The sequence below is a fragment of the Gaeumannomyces tritici genome (genome assembly GCF_000145635.1).
Source record: "Gaeumannomyces tritici R3-111a-1 unplaced genomic scaffold supercont2.3, whole genome shotgun sequence".
Classification (NCBI taxonomy): Eukaryota; Fungi; Ascomycota; class Sordariomycetes; order Magnaporthales; family Magnaporthaceae; genus Gaeumannomyces; species Gaeumannomyces tritici.
In genome coordinates, this window is record NW_008804547.1 from 5,147,350 (window position 1) to 5,164,152 (window position 16,803).

At 59.4% G+C, this 16,803-nt stretch overlaps 5 protein-coding genes across 5 annotated transcripts; 3 read left to right on the forward strand and 2 right to left on the reverse strand.

Annotated features, from left to right (window-relative positions):
* Window positions 1-4,102, reverse strand: GGTG_06851 (RanBPM). Its single transcript, XM_009224673.1, has 6 exons — window positions 2,400-4,102; window positions 2,096-2,319; window positions 1,853-1,977; window positions 1,749-1,789; window positions 955-1,664; window positions 1-873 (listed from the first exon to the last, which is right to left on the reverse strand). The coding sequence occupies exons 1-6, from the start codon at window positions 4,016-4,018 to the stop codon at window positions 725-727; spliced, it is 2,868 nt and encodes a 955-aa protein (XP_009222937.1). The 5' UTR covers window positions 4,019-4,102; the 3' UTR covers window positions 1-724.
* A 548-nt stretch (window positions 4,103-4,650) lies between these two features.
* Window positions 4,651-6,783, reverse strand: GGTG_06852 (hypothetical protein). Its single transcript, XM_009224674.1, has 2 exons — window positions 5,811-6,783; window positions 4,651-5,697 (listed from the first exon to the last, which is right to left on the reverse strand). The coding sequence occupies exons 1-2, from the start codon at window positions 6,257-6,259 to the stop codon at window positions 5,247-5,249; spliced, it is 900 nt and encodes a 299-aa protein (XP_009222938.1). The 5' UTR covers window positions 6,260-6,783; the 3' UTR covers window positions 4,651-5,246.
* A 186-nt stretch (window positions 6,784-6,969) lies between these two features.
* On the forward strand, window positions 6,970-9,805 carry GGTG_06853 (cell division control protein 14). The gene is made up of 2 exons (XM_009224675.1): window positions 6,970-8,881; window positions 8,950-9,805. The coding sequence occupies exons 1-2, from the start codon at window positions 8,513-8,515 to the stop codon at window positions 9,421-9,423; spliced, it is 843 nt and encodes a 280-aa protein (XP_009222939.1). The 5' UTR covers window positions 6,970-8,512; the 3' UTR covers window positions 9,424-9,805.
* A 349-nt stretch (window positions 9,806-10,154) lies between these two features.
* Window positions 10,155-12,720, forward strand: GGTG_06854 (hypothetical protein). Its single transcript, XM_009224676.1, has 2 exons — window positions 10,155-11,220; window positions 11,322-12,720. The coding sequence occupies exons 1-2, from the start codon at window positions 11,010-11,012 to the stop codon at window positions 12,509-12,511; spliced, it is 1,401 nt and encodes a 466-aa protein (XP_009222940.1). The 5' UTR covers window positions 10,155-11,009; the 3' UTR covers window positions 12,512-12,720.
* A 1,173-nt stretch (window positions 12,721-13,893) lies between these two features.
* On the forward strand, window positions 13,894-15,903 carry GGTG_06855 (indoleamine 2,3-dioxygenase). The gene is made up of 2 exons (XM_009224677.1): window positions 13,894-14,459; window positions 14,750-15,903. Exons 1-2 carry the CDS (start codon window positions 14,005-14,007, stop codon window positions 15,774-15,776), a joined length of 1,482 nt encoding a protein of 493 aa, XP_009222941.1. The 5' UTR covers window positions 13,894-14,004; the 3' UTR covers window positions 15,777-15,903.
* The last annotated feature ends 900 nt before the right edge of the window (window positions 15,904-16,803 follow it).

The following is a 16,803-nucleotide window of genomic DNA, read 5'->3' on the forward strand; positions in this document are numbered from 1 at the left end:
GGGGGGGGGGGGTCGGGTACGGAAATCGGCGAAAATGGTTGGGCATCAACAAGGAAAACACGGCCGATAGGAAAAAAATGAGGAAGCCAAGGCGACGAAACCCTTTTGTGGCTGGGACTTGTATACCCCCGCGCGCTTGTGACCTCTCCCCACAGCCTTCCAACTCGAGCTTCCCATCGCTCCCACCCGAACACCCATTGCAACTGCCCCCCGGTAAAGTCACCTTTTGAGCAAGGGCGAGAGGGGTTGGACCGGTAACCGAAATCCGTGGCTGGTGCTATAACCCGTGGCCGTTGTTCGTCGTGAGGAGGCAGAAACAGATGGAGCGGAAAAGCATCGTGGAAAGCACCGGTGAGGCGTAATATGAGAGTGCCAGATTCATGACGGCCTGTTAGGCCCTGGCTGTGCCGTTTTCGCAGGCAAAGGCCTCTTGGCGAGGTGGTGACCTGGACTGAAACACCGGGGGTCAAGTGTAGTGCTAGAAGCGGCGCATGGATAGAAGAAAAACAATAGCAGCCAAACGCCCCCTTTCCCAAAACGCCGGCCTTGTGTAGTCGAGGGGATTGAGTAGGAGATAAATGTGACTCTTTGTGATGCAGAGGTGAAAAAAGGCATAATGTAGCAAGTATGGGCCGTCCATCAACAACAGAAAATCGGCCCCATAGCACTGTGAACACTTCAGTCTTGATAGGTCCACACCACACTGGTAGGGCGACGGGACGGGTTAAATTTGGCGGGTCGGAATCTGGTCGACGACGCCTTGGATGGTGACGAAGGCCCCAGGCCCGCCCTCTTGTCGAAGCTCCTCGAGGAGCACCGTGGTCTGCGCCCACAGGTTCTCGAGCGCTGCACGTTCCGACTTGCCCAGCGATACTGTTTGCGAGGGGGTACCGGTTAGACTGCCATCAAGCAAGGGATAGAGGATAGGCACGTGGCGAGGAGTAAAGCACTTACACAATATCGCCGAGTTCAGCTCCTCGGCGACGGCCACCCTTCCCTTGCGGTCAAGCAGGTGCGCCACCTCCTTGGCCTTGAGCGGGTTGGTGTAGGCCACAAGGGCAAAGATTTCCTCTAGCATCTTCTTGACTTCTCGCCTTGGGTCGTCCTTGTACTCGGCTTGCAGCGTCTGGCCGTACACGATGGCCAGGTTCAGCAGATCTCTGCCATCTGACGTCGATGATGCACCGTTGTAGCCGTCCTCGGTTTCCATCTGGTCCACCCACGCGGCGGCACCCCCTTCGTCAAGATCCATGTCGTGTGCCTCGATCCCGTTGCTGGCACCGGCCCGCTTCTCCGCCAGGAGATTCAGCTCCGCCTCTCGGCGTATCATCTCGATGAATTTGCGGCACTTGAGGTGGAAATAGACGGGCTCGTTGGCCTCCAGGACCCGCGGGTAGTGCTTGTTCGTGTACCATAGCGCGCGGTCGATATCGCCCTCGAGAATAGCCCTCCTTATCCGCTGCCTGTTGTTGGCGTCCTGATCGTCCGTGAGGCTGAGTCCCTCGACTTTTTCTGTGGGGTCTAGGCTCAGGGCCTGCTTCTGCGACTGCATCTCCTCGGCAAAAGCCCGCGCCGTGTCGACATAGCCATCGTGCTGCAAGAATTGAAGAACCAACTGCTGGATGAGTCCTGTCTCATCGAGTGAGGGTGCAAGATTCGCAGTGCTACACGAATTCAGGGGGCGTCAATTAGCTGGGTGTTTGCCTAGACAAAGTCGTGAGCGTCACAAACGCCTGGTTCTAACTCACCTTGTCTCGTCAACTTCAGTCCGGATGCGTTTCCTCTCCTTCTGTAGTAGGAATGAATGGTTAGCATAGAATAACACAGTCATGTTGTTCATTGTGGGACGTACCTCTACCATGGCATCAATGGCAAAGACAAACGGCGTCTGGCCAAAGTTGGCCCTGACGTGGTCGCCGAGTTTCTTGAGCCCTACAGAGGGGTAGAGCTTTCCTTTGATATCTCGGAAGGCGACGTCTGATCAGGAAGCAAGAAAAACAAAGACGTCAGTCACGGCCTCCGCGATGGGTGTAACATGCCGCCAAAGCGCGGCCGGTAGCGCGGCGAACAGCGCAGGCAGAAAGGACGCCCTTACCTAGAAAGCCGCCGTTCTTGGTGTAGAAGGCGCTGCCTGTCTTAAAGTTGACGCCGCAGCCAATGACATCACCGACGGCGAACTTGGGGCCGTAGTCTCTGCCGCCGTTCTGCGCAGCAAAGCTCCGCCCGTCGTCTCCGTGATAGCCCCACGACTCTGGCTCCCAGCCGGGTGCCCTGGCCATTGATGTGTGCTTGGTTGCAAACCCGATGCCTATTGTGGTTCTGCAGGGCGTCGGCATTGTCAGCGCTTGTGTTCTCGCCCACTGCCGTCCGAAACACAATAGTAGAGCCGGCAGACTTACTCGTCCCTTTTGGATGCCAATATCGTGACCTCGTAGTAGTAAATACCACATTCATGCGGCATGTAGTGATCTGCCCGGATGGAGCAGGCCTCGTGGTCGCGTTCCCTATCGTTGGGGCCCTTGGGCCCTGTGAGCTTGACTTCGAGCCCTTCGGCCAGGACTTCCAACCCACCCCACTTGTCGTCCTTGTTCCATCTTGTGGGCAGCGGCGTGACCGGGGTCTCTGCCTCGAGACCGCCTAGCATCTTCTCGGCCACTTCAAAGGCCACGCCTCGATGTGATGCTGCCGTCATCTTGGCCGCGCTGACGCCCGCCCCGCCGCTGCTGCTGCCGCCCGACACTCCGGTCATCCCATGCTGGGCAGCGTGGTGATGGTGGCTGCTGTGATGGGGGCCGGCACCGATGGCCCCTAGGCCGCCGCCCGCGCCCACGGCCTGGCCCTGCATGGCCCCGGCGCCCTCCTTGAGCGCGGCCAGCCTGGCCCGGTGCGACTCCTCCAGCCTCTGTGCGTATGTGGAGCCCTTGAGGTACGAGGGCGTGAAGTGGCGCGCGGCGGCCGCCTGTGCCTGGGGCCCGAAGCCGTCGTATAGCGAGTGGCGGTAGAAGGGCTCAAAGGCCCTCGACTGGGGCTGCAGCTGCGGATTCCTCAGCTGCCAGTACCTGACTGCCGGGGCCCCCGTGCCGTTCTGCGACATGCCGTGGTCCCCGCCCGCTCCGGCGCCCGGCCCTCCGGCGCCGTTCCTCGACGACCCGTCCATGTCGGCCCTCGAGGACGGCGGGTAGTCTGGGGGGTCGTAGCTGTCGCCGGCGCCGACGGGGTTGAGGAGGTGTGCGAAGCCGCTTAGGCGGGGGATGGGGCCCGTGGTCGAGGCCACGGTCGCGTACGAGGAGGACCGACGCGGGCCGAAGTGCAGCGAGGGATCTGGGAGGAAGGATGCGGAGCCCGAGCCCGAGCCCGAGCCACCGCGCTGGTACGGGTTGGTCATAGCAGGCCTTTGCGTGCGCGGGGACGGTCTGGGGTGGTCCCGTGAAGAGCGAGGGGGATTCGGCCACCGCTTTCGGCTGGTCTGACGAGAATTAGAACGTCGCTGTTTGTATGTGGTGGTGGTGGTGGTGGTGGTGGCCGTGGTGGTGCGCGTACCTGGCTGGCTCGAGGTGTGGAGGTGTGTGCGTGAGTGTGTGTCGAGGAGGGTACGTAGTCGTCGAGCAGCAAGTTGCTCGGGTGGAGCGGGATGCCCCAAGAGCGGGATGGCCCAAAGAGGACTGGTGGATTTGTCTTCAGACAGCACCGGCAAGTCGATGACGAGGGCGAGCAAAAAGGCAAAGAGGGCGTCACGGACGATGCGCAACAGGAAAGAGAAGAAAAAAGACGCCAAATCCCTTCCTCTCCTTCGATTCCACGACGGGCAGGTCCAGGGCAGTCCCAGCTCAGATTCGCTGGAGCGGAGGTGGTCGGTGGCTGCTGGAGATAAGTGGAGTAGAGTGCTCAGGTCGGGTGCGCTGTGCGGAGGTTTGAGGTGCGCGAGCTCTCCTGTCACGTTGGCCTGTGTCATAGACTCGCTCAGGCCTGTTTGCCGTTGGTCTCGCTCAGCACCGCGCAGCAGCGAAGGCACATACATACTAGGTTGTAATTGATTCAGGCATTTACAGGCAGGCCATCACCAAACCAACCGAGGATTTGACTCTTATCCGTCGTCAATCACATCGAGGACAGGGCAATCGAACCGCCCATCCAAGCCACAGCCGACGTGGAACCGCTGACGTGTGGCCGAGATCAAATACCGACCCGGATGGCAGGTCCCGAAATTCGGGCAGTGGCTCAGGTAAAAGACAATGCTTTGATACCGAATGGCGCTCCTCCTGTTTTCTTTCCGTCCTACCGCTCTATATTCTCTCCGTCCCGTCTGTCTCGTCATGTATATCAATCATCCCACTCCGTTGTCGGCTTCGCCATCCAGTTGGAGTGGGCACGAGGCAAACGACGCTCTCCCCATTCGGGAGCATGCATGACGGCAGCGTGGATTGCGGGCATGGCCCACATCGCATTGAGTGCCATTCACCCATTCACGCGCACACTCGGCGCTGCTCCTACTGTCCTAGCACGCCTGGCTGCACGTCTGCCTCCCAAATCCAGAGCCAGCATGGCCAGCATGGCCAGCCACCCAATTTCTACCCCCTCACTTCCCAGACAGCGCGAGAGTCATGCTCAAACCCCGTCCGTTCTATCGCCACCCTGACCAAGAGGACGTGATGCCCATTGCGTGCTTCGTCATGGCATTTTTGTCCAGGGGACCATCTATAAAGATCGAGAAGGAAAATCAACAAGGCATCGCCCAAGTCGTAAAACATGGTAGAAATTACATTCTCACAAATACCAGATACCAAACATCAAAACAGTGACAATTCTATTAAGCCAGCCATGTGCCATTGCTCCAAATGTTTTCCCATAAAACTCTTGTTCCAGTCGGTGTTGTACACGCCATCATGCCGCTGCGCCCCCAAAGACAAAAAGAGAAACCCATCTCAAACGCCAGACCGCCCACAGCGCTCAGCTGTCTGTAGCCCAATCAACGCCGAACAAACACATGAAAAGAAGAGCCAGGACTGTTGCAGCAAGCCAGAATGGCGATAGACACTAGGTCTTCCCACCATGTTGGAGCCAGTTCGCAGTTGCTCATGTCTTGGGTGGTTGTAGCCACCCATTCTAGCGAGACCAGGAGGAACTGTGCCGAAATCCTCCGGGGCACGGTGCCAAGTGGATAATACCCAAACGAAATAGGATAGTGACAAGGAAGGTATAGAAGCAAAAGAAAAGCCAGGCGTTGTGACGAAAGCAAGCTGTCAAGCTCAAGTGGCTGCAGCGACAGGGGCGGGAGCAGGCGAATCCATATTTACGCTGGGGGCGCTTTGCATCTCGACATCGACTGCTCCGTTGCTGATATCGTCCTTGGATTTGCTATCGTTACTACCGTTGGTAGCGTTGACGCCAAGGGAGATGGCGACGCCATTCTCTTTGTTGCTACCGCTACCCTCGGCGGAAGCCGAGCCCGATTCCTCGGGAGGCGACGGCAGGGTCTCTGCCCCAGGCTGCGGCCGTGTCGGAGCAGTCCACCGGGGAACCGACCACACGACACCCGTGAAGCTTTTGAGAGTGAAGCCACCCTTACTCCACTTACGGCATGGCTTGCCCGAGCGGTCCAAGGCCCGCAGACCGGCGTTGATAGCACCCTGGTTGGCCTTGGGACCTAGCTTGTGCCCGCCAAGGCTGGCACGTCCGGACTCGAGAGTGCCGTCGTCGCTGTGCAGGGTTCGAGTTAGTTGGTGCTCACATGGAAAGCCGGAAGCGCCGAGGGGCAGTGTCCGTCGAGACCCATCCTGAATATAAAGCAAGGAGATAAAAGGTCCACATACAGTCTCGCCTTCTTCTTGGGGCCAGGCTTGCCCCGAACCTTTGCTGTCGGGCCGTCACTCCCGTTACCATTCGCCACGGCGGCGGACCTCTTGACACCCTTCTTCTTGGGGCCTTCGGTGGGAGGTCCCATGACAGAAGGGGGTGCCGGGGTCCCACTGGGGTTGGGTGTGTTCGGGGTCGAGTCTGACGGGGCGTCCGGGTTGGAAGGGGGTGCGGCAGCCAGCGTCGACGATGTCGTGGGCGACTCCTTGTCCTTGGCCGACGTCTCCTCGGGCAAGGACGAGACGCTTGAAGGGTCGACGATGGCTCTCAGCCTCTCGGGCGGGACGACGAGCGTCACCAGGCCGGGCCTTGCGGGCTCCAACCTTGGCTCGGGTGCCGCGGCAGCCTTGTCAGACTTGCGACGGTCTTTGGCCGATGACGCGTTTTTTGTCGCTGCCGGTGCCATGGCGGTTGCTGGAAGGGTAGAAAATGAAGCCGTGGGCGTGAGCACGCTTAGATTTGAGGATGGCGCGGAAGCGACGCGGTGGCAAAGGGACCAGTGCCCCGGGCAGAGAGGTGCAGCGAGGCTCTCGTGCTTTATGCAAGTGGTGGGTGGCCAGGTCGGGCGGTCGGCGTGGTGGTGGACAATCAGGTTGGGGGATTATTCAAGACTGGCGAGTGACAAGGCGGACCAAGGACTCTAGGCGATCAGCCCGGGTGAGTTGTTGCTAAGTCGGCTTCCCAAAATTGGAGAGGATTACTGGCGCTGGGTGTCGGCGAAGGGCATGAGCCTGGACTTGAAAATGAAGTGGAGGTGGAAGGCGGCGATGGCGTTTTGGTGGTTTGGGTGAGGTTTGTGGAGATGGTTGGGAGGGAGAAAGGGGATTGAGCAGACATTCGAGGGAAAAAGGTTGGGGCCATGGTCGGCACCTCCAGCGCCATGAGGGCGAGCTGGAGGATTGCTCGACTTGCTGCTGCGAAGAAATGAGAAGCTCAATCGCGGGTCAAGCCAAGCGGACGGGAGCCGGGGAAAAAAGGGGACGTGCTTTTGGCAGCGCCTCTTACCCGATTCGGCAGCATATTTCTTTTATCGTTGCCTTTAAATTCCACCGCCCACTCTGGATCACACCTCCACGGCGGCTGTCAGCTCGCCGTCGCCCTCGCCAGGCTGCACACGTTTGCCTTTTCTGACGCCGAGATCAAAAATGCACTGGCTGAGTCCGAGGCGCACGTCGGGGCTAAGTCGGTCACTATTTGCATGTCGCTGAATCCTCGATTGTGGTGACTGGGCACGTCTGTCGTGTCTCCCAAAGCCTCTTTCAGGTAGCACTTTTTTTACGATCAAACCTGGGCGGCAGGGAAGTTTTTCTGATCCAGATGCTTTGAGACGGGGCTTTTGCAACAAACCAGGCCCCCTGATCTCGGCCGTGGACGCATTCGTCAACCTTCCGCCCAGAAGCAAGCATCCAAGGATACTTCCCACGATTTCGCAATTCACGCTTCGAGAGTTGAGTCCAGATTATTGTATCATCGGGGAGCCACCGGCGACAATTAAAAAAAAAAAAACAAGAAGAAAAAAGCATCATGATGTTCCGGAGCGCCAACAAAGTTGCACCCACCGGGCGAGATTCTGGACGGGTGCCAGTTGGATCCACACAAGAAACCAGTGCCCGCGGGACAAGGTGATTCTCTATTTCCGTTTCTGCTGCAGCACCCATGACCACCTCTGCGTAGCGACGACTCGCAACCAATCACTGTTTCCTTCCTTTTCATCTTCCAACCCGACATCACGAGGAGGGCGACGCGGGCAATCATTTCCGGTTCGAAGCATGTCCCTCACTATCCTTCACTCACTCACAAGCTCACAAGGCTGTCCGGACCGTAATTGCGCCTCGCCCAGATGCCTTGGACCAGCGTGCCGTCGGCTTACAACCCCACTTAGCATCACCTCCGGTCTTTTCTATCACGTGACACATAATCCCCTCCGAGCCCAAGCTTGGCCGTTGGGCAAGAAGGAGAGCTTACCAAGGTGCACAAGAAGCAGGTAGAATTGCTGCAGCATCTCATGACGCATCCGTGTGACACTAGCACGCGCTGCAAGGCGACGCTGGGAAAGCGTTTCGCTCTTCTCTCGCCTGCCTCCCACCGTCATTTCGCCTCGTCTTTGCTGTTCCAGACAGGCAGACAGGCCTAGAGTGCCTCAGAGAGCTGTCACGCTGTCTCACCGAATACCCACCGCAACGTTTGCTGACTAGTCTGTCGTTGCGACGTTGCCTTGATACTTGCCTCGGAACCCAAGACCTGTGTGCGGGTGCCTTAGCATTCTGTTGTGATGGACCTAGTATTGGGGCGGTGTCGTCCCTTGCTTTGGCCCCCAAAGCTGCGGCCTGATTGCCAGCGTGATATGCGATGATCGTCGACTTCTGCTTTCAAGACGAATATCGCTCTGAATCTCCTGACTAAGCGATACGTTCTTTGGTTTCTTGACTGGAGCCGCCGTGCCACTGATTGGCGACAATGCGTCGAGTGGGCCGCCCCAGAGCCCTGGTGTCGTTGCTGGGTCAACCACAACACATGCATTACTTCCACACCCGGAATACACACCAATACATCCAAGCAGCGACGTCTTTCATCCAACTTCAACCAGCCGATAACGGACAACTCGGAACGAACAGCAATCCACCACCGCAAGCGGCTCGACCGAGTTTGGGTCATCAGGATGGACAACCTCATCTGCCGTGCTTTCGACTACCTGGACTCCCATGACCCGTCCAAAGTCAGAAAAGGGCTGAGGCAGATCGAGCTCCTCATGGCCAAGATCTGCCTGAAGAACGGCGAGCCTTCGGAGCCCCCGTACCACACATTGGAGGAGCTGGGATCCGACGTGTGCTTCATGGAATATGCGCGCCTGCAGGGGAGGTTCGAGTACAACATCGCATCACGACTGATCGCCCTTCTCGAGAAGCTGCTCGGGTCAGGAAACGAAGAGAACGACCTGACTATCATCGCCACGCTGGACCTGCTCCACGGCAGTCTGCTGCTGCACCGGGAAAGCCGCGCCTTGTTCAGGAGGAAACCCACCATGGAGGTATGTCTCCCGGATCCCCGAGACTGCGGGGTGACGACGACGGCTTGCTGACCAGACGGCTCGCATAGCTCCTCCTCGACCTGCTCGAGCCCTGCAACTGCCCGGCGATCCAGCAGGCGGCGCTCCTCACCCTCGTGGCGGCGCTCCTCGACGCGCCCGACAACCTGAGGACACTGGAGTCAGTCGACGGGCTGCTGGCCATCACGAGCCTGTTCAAGGCGCGCTCGACGAGCCGCCAGCTGAAGTTGAAGCTTATGGAGTTCCTCTACTTCTACCTCATGCCCGAGACGGCCTCGATCCCGCGCGCCGAGCAGCGCGACTCGGTCCCCGGTATCCTGCAGCGCAGCCCCAGCAAGCTAGCAAAGGCCTTTGGCGGCGCAGAGGCCGACATGGCCGGCGGCCGGCGCAGCCGCTCTGATAGCACCAGCGCGGCCGTGCTCTCCACCGAGGAGAAGCAGGCGCTGCTGTCGCGGTATCTCAGCAACGTCGAGGACCTGGTCCGCGACCTGAGGGGCTGCACGCCGTTTGGGGTCGTCTGCTAGCCGAAGCCTCTCGGTTGTCGCCACCGGGCATCGGGATCACCGACGACGGCTGCATCTTTATCATTGATCACGCACCTCCTCCCCCAGTTTCTGTTATTTTGTGCTGCCTAATCTGGTCGTATACTTTGAGGGATTCGTACCATACGGGTAATATTTGGCGTTTGGACTGGTAAATCTTTACTTTTCTGGCTCGGTTCTCTGGGTGCGGAAAGAAAAGTCTGATGTTTTGTCCTCGACGGGTTTGTTTTCGGCGTGCGATTGGGTTTTGGTCCACGTGGACATGTGCATGGATGGATCGGCGTTATACTGTTAATATTGCCCTCAGCTTTAGATAGATACCAGAGAATAATCATTGCCACAGAAGAAAGCAGAGCTTGTTCCGTGGTCTTTACTGTTGGTGGCATGAGGGAACCCTGGCCTGGACACGATGGGCAGGGAGAGAGGCCTCTCACCCACTCTCTACTCCCCATTTCTGTGTAATCCTTCTGCGCCTTGGAATCGGGGGCCGGCAGATCCCGAAGCTCGACGACAAGTCTTGCGACTCTCCTCTCTCTGGCCCCAACCATGGACTCAAGAGCGCCAAGAGTATTGAGCCGTCTGATGCAGCATTTGATGCATGCCGGGCAGGCTGTCTGGTGGGTCTCGCGCCATCGAAAGAGGGCACCGACGAGCTGCAGCAGAGGGGGGCAAGGGTCTTTTTTTCTTCTTTTTTTCCTTCTCTGTGCTGCTGCTGTGCCGCAACGCGACCAAATTCTCCGTCTCCCCCCTCCTCTTTTCTGGCCGTGTTGGTTGTTCGCAATCCCACTTCATTCTGCAGGAACATTTGGCGAAAATCCCAGCCGGGCGCATTTGCCGCCACACACACATACACACACACCCCCCCTGCCACCGTGGGACGGGATACACAGCTGGACCCTCGTACCTGAGCAGCCGGGCGGGGACGAGACCAGACAAAGGCATGGCCGCTGTCGTGCTCACGAGATGCGACATGCGGTATCCACGATAAGCGGGCAGGCAACAGCAATAGAGAAAAAATTGCAGATATTGATGGCCCATTTATTGTCTCGCCGCCCGTCAGCGTAAGCCCGGTCCCGGCGGGCCCCCCTCCCTCGTGGCTCTAGGGTGCCACCATGTTGTACTCGGTTGAGAATGCATCGCACCTTTTTTTCTTTGGCGCCTCTCGGCAGGAAGGTGAAGTGAAAGTGGTGGTGGGATCGTCGCTGACACTGCGTGGGCTGCAGGAGGATACATATTATTCCCGGCTGCCCCATCCGCCAACTTCTTCCCGCCTTTGTGTTATTACCCCAGCACGCCCAACTGCCTTCTGCCTCCCACATGGTTCTACTTCTTTCGGCTCGGCTGCTCGCACATATCCGGCTTTGGTGACTGATCGACTTCGGATCGCTGTCGGATCTTGGGGTAAATTTAGTCTTGTGTGTGTGTGGCCTATCTGCCCTGACACTCACCTGTTGCTCCCTTTTCTGACTGGTCGTTGGCGGAGGATGCACACCCCGGTCTCCCCTCACTAATCTCTGTGGGAGTCGACTGTTGGTACCGTACCTGTGCTACCCATCCTCACCGCAAACATGCGGCCACACGGCGCCGCCGTCGAGATCGCGGCGTGGCTCCTGTGGTTGACCTGCGTCGCCGCGGACGGGCCGCCGCGTTTTGCGGCCATGGACGCCGTTCCGGCGCTGGAGGCGCGGTGGTACCCTCCTCTCGTCGTCGACGCCGTCCCCGCGAACCTCTTGGTCAAGCGGCAGGATGTCTTGAGCTGCGATGCCGGGTTTCACAACTGTGAGTTATGCCGCCCTTACTTTGAGCCCCGGTTGGTGATGCCCCAGGCGGCCATGCGACCCCTGACTTACCCCAACAAACCCCTTTTTCACCCGACACAGGTCTCGACGTTGGATCAGGGGGCTCGTGCTGCGAGAACAGCAAGTGGTGCTTCATTAACAAGCAGGGAGCGGCAAAGTGCTGTGGCGCCGGCTCGAGCTGCTCCGAGTCCATGAACTGCCCGACCAGCCAGTTCCAGTGCAACGACACGAGGACAGTCACGACTACGGCCCCCGGCGGCTCGACGTCGGTCAGCACCGAGACGTTCCCGGCGTGCTGCGGCCGCAAGTGCGCCACCAGCTCCTTCCGCTGCCCGAGCTCGATGGGCGACGGGTGCTGCGGCTACGGCTCGACCTGCGCCAGCGGCAGCAAGTGCCTCGCGGCCCGCTCCCAGACCCCGACGGGCTTCGTGCCCCAGGTGCCCGAGGGCTGCACCACCAGCCAGATCAGCTGCCCGTCCTCCGTCGGCGGCGGCTGCTGCCCCGTCGGCCGCTCGTGCACCCGCGTCGGCAGCGTCGTCGCCTGCGCCACCGTCCCGGCCCTGCCCACCGACGGCTCCATAACGGTCGACCAGAACGGCGGCGGCGATGGCGGCATGTCGACGGGCGCCAAGGCTGGGATCGCTATTGGCGTCGTGCTCGGCGCCGCCGTCGTCATCGGCATCGCCACGTGGCTGTGCATCCGCAACCGCCGCCGCCGCCGCGGCACCGCCAGCTACGGCAGCCAGGACGTCAGCCAAATCCACGACGGCGGCAGCGGCGTCGGCAGTGGGTACGGGCCGCGCAGCCGGGCCTCCGTCCCCATGATCGTCGGCGGCGGCAGCACGATAGGGGGTGGCGCCGGCGCCGGCGTCGGCAGCGATCGCGGGGGCGCGCTTTCTGGCACCGCGTCCGAGGTGCGGTACCCGACGGCCGACTACTTCGGCCCAGACGCCGTGGCGGGCCCTTACACGGACGTGGACTCGCCCACTACGCAGCGCGAGGCCACGCCGGGCTTCGACCGCGGCGTCCCGTCCCACCCGGACGAGCCGAGCCACATCGTGGCCCCCGTCGAGCTGGACTCGGGCCGCAGCGTCAGCGGCAAGAGCGACGTCACGAACCTTTCCAACATGGACGCGCGCGCTCTCTCCATGTACTCGCAGACGCCGGCGGCCCCCGACGATGTGGGCTCCCGCTTCGAGCTGTACGGCTCCGAGACCCCGGCGCAGCTCCATAGCGACGAGGCCCCGCGAGGGCGGGAGCAGCCCAGGTAGTTGAGGGTCTGGGTAGTTTATACTTGGGGATATACTTGATTTCGAATGCCATGTCTTGACTTGGCTGAGTGATATAAGTGACGGGCGAGCAGGCCGCCATCCGCGGGTTCACTTTCCCACGTCGGTATACTAAAATGCCCTGCCCGCTTTTAACGCCCTGTCCGGTTTTAATGCCCAGTTTAGTCAAAATGCACAATTTTTTCCCACCCTCTTCAATAGGTTGCCACTGCCTCTGTTGGTTGTGATGGTTATGAAGCCGGTTAGAAGTAGATTTACATCCCGGGTGGATTCCGCCCTGGAACGATAAAGGCAGGTGTAGTCGAATGGAACCAAGCGGAGCTTTGAGTAATAGGTGAAATGGGATTGGCTCCCCCACATTTGTGGCTCAAGCCATCACCACTTTAGCGCTTCTCCACACGAGGCAGAACGTTGCGATGGCTGTTCGTTGGAATCCCCACACGTTCTGATGTTGGTCGTCTTTCATATTTCTTGCATCTTTTCCCACGCTCTATTCTTTTCCCACCTGATGCCACCTACTTTTACCCCAGGAGGAGCGGAGGCTTTATCGGGAAATGCGGACGGACGTAGCTTTGGACCAGCGGCAAAGGGCTCTTGGGATTCCTCCTCTCGCCCGCGCTCTGTATCACATGATTCACCACTCTGCAGCCTAGCCGTGGCTTTTACGGTTGACATCACGGGACGAACATACTTCCGAGTACTGATGTTCCATGATTGACGCTTGACCGCGAAATCGATTCTGCGCCGTGCACCAGGGCATCGTAGTTTTGCCATCCTGTCCCACCGCGGCTAGTGTGAAGACCCAGGCAAGGCTTGACCGGGGGGATGACTCGTGACTGGCTATCGTCTCCGCCGTCGCGCAAACACTCCCTTCCCGTCCGCGGTTCCCGTCGGAGCATCGACGGACAAGGGCAAGGCGCCAGGCCGCGCCGCCATGACAGCAGATATCATCAACTATAACATCAACTACATTTTGGCAACAGACAGAGTCCCGATCAAGTAAATATATTCAAGGCCTGGGTGCTAATGTATGGCCGAAATGTTGCTGGCGGAATCCCTTCCGGCCACTGGCCGGAACAGCGCCGTTTCCACCTCGAGCCGACGAGGAAGCCGACAAGGGCGGGCGGTCCAGGTTTCATCGGGTCCCCTCTGCTTGGGCTTGGGACTGGAATGACGGTCAGGTGGCTTATCTACCGCATGAATTACCTTGTTGTGACAAACAGAAATTGAGGCCGGAAGGGCGCCGGCCTCGTGTGGGGAGGCGTGAGAATCGCGCGGAATTAAAACCGGCCACGATGTATATCAACGCGCTCCGGCGCCGGTGTCTGAAAATCTGCAGAAGGTTCGACATCAACCACACACAACAGCAACAAACATTTCTCTAGACCAAAAACTAGCTCCTACCCGGTTTTCGCCCTGTGATACAGGCCCCCTACCTCCTCTCCCTGCCCATATCATCCTACCCCTTTTACACAATGGGAGTCGTCGAGGACATCCCCGTGCCCACCTTCACGGTGCTGGAGGATGCCGTCCCCAAGGACAAGTCCCTCCAGGCCTTCATGGTGTCCAAGACGAGGGGGTTCCTCCCCCGCATGGACCCCATCGTGGCCCTGCCCAAGGAGTTCGACGTCCTCGAGTCCGTCCTCAGCCGCATGCCCGTCAAGACGCTCTCGGGCGAGCCCGGCCTGCTGGCCGACGGCAGGCTCGGCGACGTCGTCAAGCAGGAGCTCCCCGACTTGACGGACAAGATGGAGCTGTACAAGGATGACCTGCCCCTGATGAACGCCCTCTACCGCGACTACTCCTTCCTGGCGTCCGCATATCTCCTCGAGCCCTGTCACCAGCGCTTCCTCAAGGGGGAGGGGTACGGCCTGGGCCGGAACGTGCTGCCGGCCAACATTGCAAGGCCGATTGCCCGTTGTGCTGAGATGTAAGTGTGTTTATCTATGTTCATGACCACATGCCGATACACATCGCCTTCTACAACATCGCTTGCCCTTAGCCTTGCCTTATCATACCCATTCAACGTGCGCCCTGTCTGCCCTTACTTCTCTATCACCTATCCTTACATACCCTTACCTATCCTTACAATGTGTACACCCCCTCTCGTGTCACTTGATCTGTTCCTTGATATAACCACCCCTATCAATCATCACATGACATCGACTGCACAAGGCCACCCTGATAGGGCTTAGACTAACATCGAACCCGTCTTCTCAGTTGCGGATTCAAGCCATTCATGGAGTATGCCGGATCGTACGCTCTCTTCAACTACCGCCTTCAAGACCCCTCCAAGGGCCTGGAGTACGACAACCTCCGGCTCATCAGGGCGTTCGAGCACGGCCTGGACCCGACCTCGTCCGAGGCCGGCTTCGTGCTGGTGCACATCGACATGGTCCGGAACTCGGGCCCGCTGGTAGCGGGCACCATGGCGGCGCTCGACGCGTGCTCCCCCGACGGCACGGCCACTGTGGCGCAGCGGCGGGCGGGCTTCAACGCCGGCATGGGCCAGGTGCTCGCGGCGCTCAAGAAGATCAACAGCGTCATGGAGACCATGTGGCAAAAGTCCAAGCCGGGCAGCTACACGTCGTTCCGGACCTTCATCTTCGGCATCACCTCGCAGGACATGTTCCCGGACGGGGTCGTGTACGAGGGCGTCAGCAACGGCGAGGCCTGGAACTTCCGGGGCGAGTCGGGCGCAAACGACAGCATGGTCCCGCTCATGGACAACCTGCTGCAGATCCCCATGCCCGACACGCCCCTGACCGAGGTCCTCAAGGACTTTAGGCAGTACCGGCCCAGCAACCACCGCCAGTTCCTGCAGTACGTCAAGGAGCGGTCCGCGGCCGAGCGCCTGCGCGAGTACGCCCTCGGCCTGGCCAAGGACGCCGCGCAAGAGGAGGATGCCGAGGCGGTTCTCGAGTCGTGCCGGCTCTGGATCCAGGCGCTCAACCAGGTGCGCGACTTCCGCTGGAGGCACTGGTGCTTCGGCAAGGAGTACATCCTGCGCCAGACCACCTACAACCGCGCCACTGGCGGCAGCCTGGTCGCCACCTGGCTACCCAACCAGCTCAGCGCCGTCCTCGCGGAGATGCACGCCGTGCACGACGTCGCCAAGGCTCGCGGGGGCGACCTGGGCGAGGTGTGCGCCGACATCATGGACCTTGCGGGCCGCCAGAAGGCGACGCTGGCCAAGGAGGTGAGCAAATACTGCGAGGAGCGTGGGGTGCCGATGAACACTGCGTAGGACACTGGTAGAGAGATACTGTATAAAAATGAACCCTTTTCGTTGGTCACAGAGATATTGATGAATCCAAGTGGGTGTTGAAAAGCAACTTGCGTTCGATGTTAGCGGACCGACGACCAATAGCGGCGTTGCCTCACCCGCGCGATACATGCACGCTTGATATAGACACTGGCGTGAAGCACGCGAGCGAGGACGACGCCAGAGGTTTCAGGCACAACGTTGGAAGCCCGAAAGAAGCAACGTGCGCGCTAAATAGCTGGGTGGGTGGGACCTCTCGCAACCGTGCAGATCCTCGTGTCTGATATCGATCCTCCCCGCCCATGCCGATGAGACAGCCCAGCAGCTGCCATTTCTTTGATTGATAGCCTGTCAGGGCAGGATCGTATTGAAGATGATTGCGTGCGCCTGCCCGTCAATACATTGCCTGCAAATCATGAAAAAGCCGAGATTGAACCCACAATGGGGAGGCGAAGCCGTCTGGGGGGGACGAACTGCTCAGCCTGACGAACGAGCTGGACTGCCAGGGAGCGAGTCGCACATGTCTCTCGCTTGCTGGGTATCCCGTAGTTGGCAGCAGCCCTAGGACCTGCCTTGGGCCCCCTTTTCCTCCGCATATGCCTTCTCCTGGCGTTGCGCTTTGGCATGCCATCCAGCTCAATGATCGGCCGGCGGATCCTGGCAACCACGCACACACCTTCTCGAACTGGGCCCCTGGCAGGCCAAGTTGGCCCAGCAATTCTCAAAAGAGAATGGCGGCGGCAACAAGCCGAGTGGAGCTACGCAAAAAGACATGGGCCGCACGGCGAGCGCGATTCCCTGGGAGGAAGGAAGCACGTTCCGCAAATCAAAGCCTGGATGATAGGAAATAGGATAGGAAATAGGATAGAATCAGAAAGGGCAACCTGTAAAATACATTGGTTAATGAGGATTCCAGGCCTCCCCGCATGAGATGCAGGTGTTGTTTTCGAAAAGAAGGGTTCACTGAAACGCTGCAAATCCGGGGGTACGCTAGGCTAACACATCCGGG

Excerpts from the sequence above, each read along its gene's own strand:
- GGTG_06855 (XM_009224677.1), top strand. The coding sequence starts at position 14,005 with ATGGGAGTCGTCGAGGACATCCCCGTGCCCACCTTCACGGTGCTGGAG. Across the intron at positions 14,460-14,749 it reads ATTGCCCGTTGTGCTGAGAT|TTGCGGATTCAAGCCATTCA; the intron begins GTAAGTGTGTTT and ends CCGTCTTCTCAG.
- GGTG_06851 (XM_009224673.1), bottom strand. The coding sequence starts at position 4,018 with ATGTATGTGCCTTCGCTGCTGCGCGGTGCTGAGCGAGACCAACGGCAA. Across the intron at positions 1,978-2,095 it reads CAAGAACGGCGGCTTTCTAG|ACGTCGCCTTCCGAGATATC; the intron begins GTAAGGGCGTCC and ends CTTCCTGATCAG. Across the intron at positions 874-954 it reads GCTGAACTCGGCGATATTGT|TATCGCTGGGCAAGTCGGAA; the intron begins GTAAGTGCTTTA and ends CCTCGCAAACAG.
- GGTG_06854 (XM_009224676.1), top strand. The coding sequence starts at position 11,010 with ATGCGGCCACACGGCGCCGCCGTCGAGATCGCGGCGTGGCTCCTGTGG. Across the intron at positions 11,221-11,321 it reads CGATGCCGGGTTTCACAACT|GTCTCGACGTTGGATCAGGG; the intron begins GTGAGTTATGCC and ends CACCCGACACAG.
- GGTG_06853 (XM_009224675.1), top strand. The coding sequence starts at position 8,513 with ATGGACAACCTCATCTGCCGTGCTTTCGACTACCTGGACTCCCATGAC. Across the intron at positions 8,882-8,949 it reads GGAGGAAACCCACCATGGAG|CTCCTCCTCGACCTGCTCGA; the intron begins GTATGTCTCCCG and ends CGGCTCGCATAG.
- GGTG_06852 (XM_009224674.1), bottom strand. The coding sequence starts at position 6,259 with ATGGCACCGGCAGCGACAAAAAACGCGTCATCGGCCAAAGACCGTCGC. Across the intron at positions 5,698-5,810 it reads CCCAAGAAGAAGGCGAGACT|CGACGACGGCACTCTCGAGT; the intron begins GTATGTGGACCT and ends AACCCTGCACAG.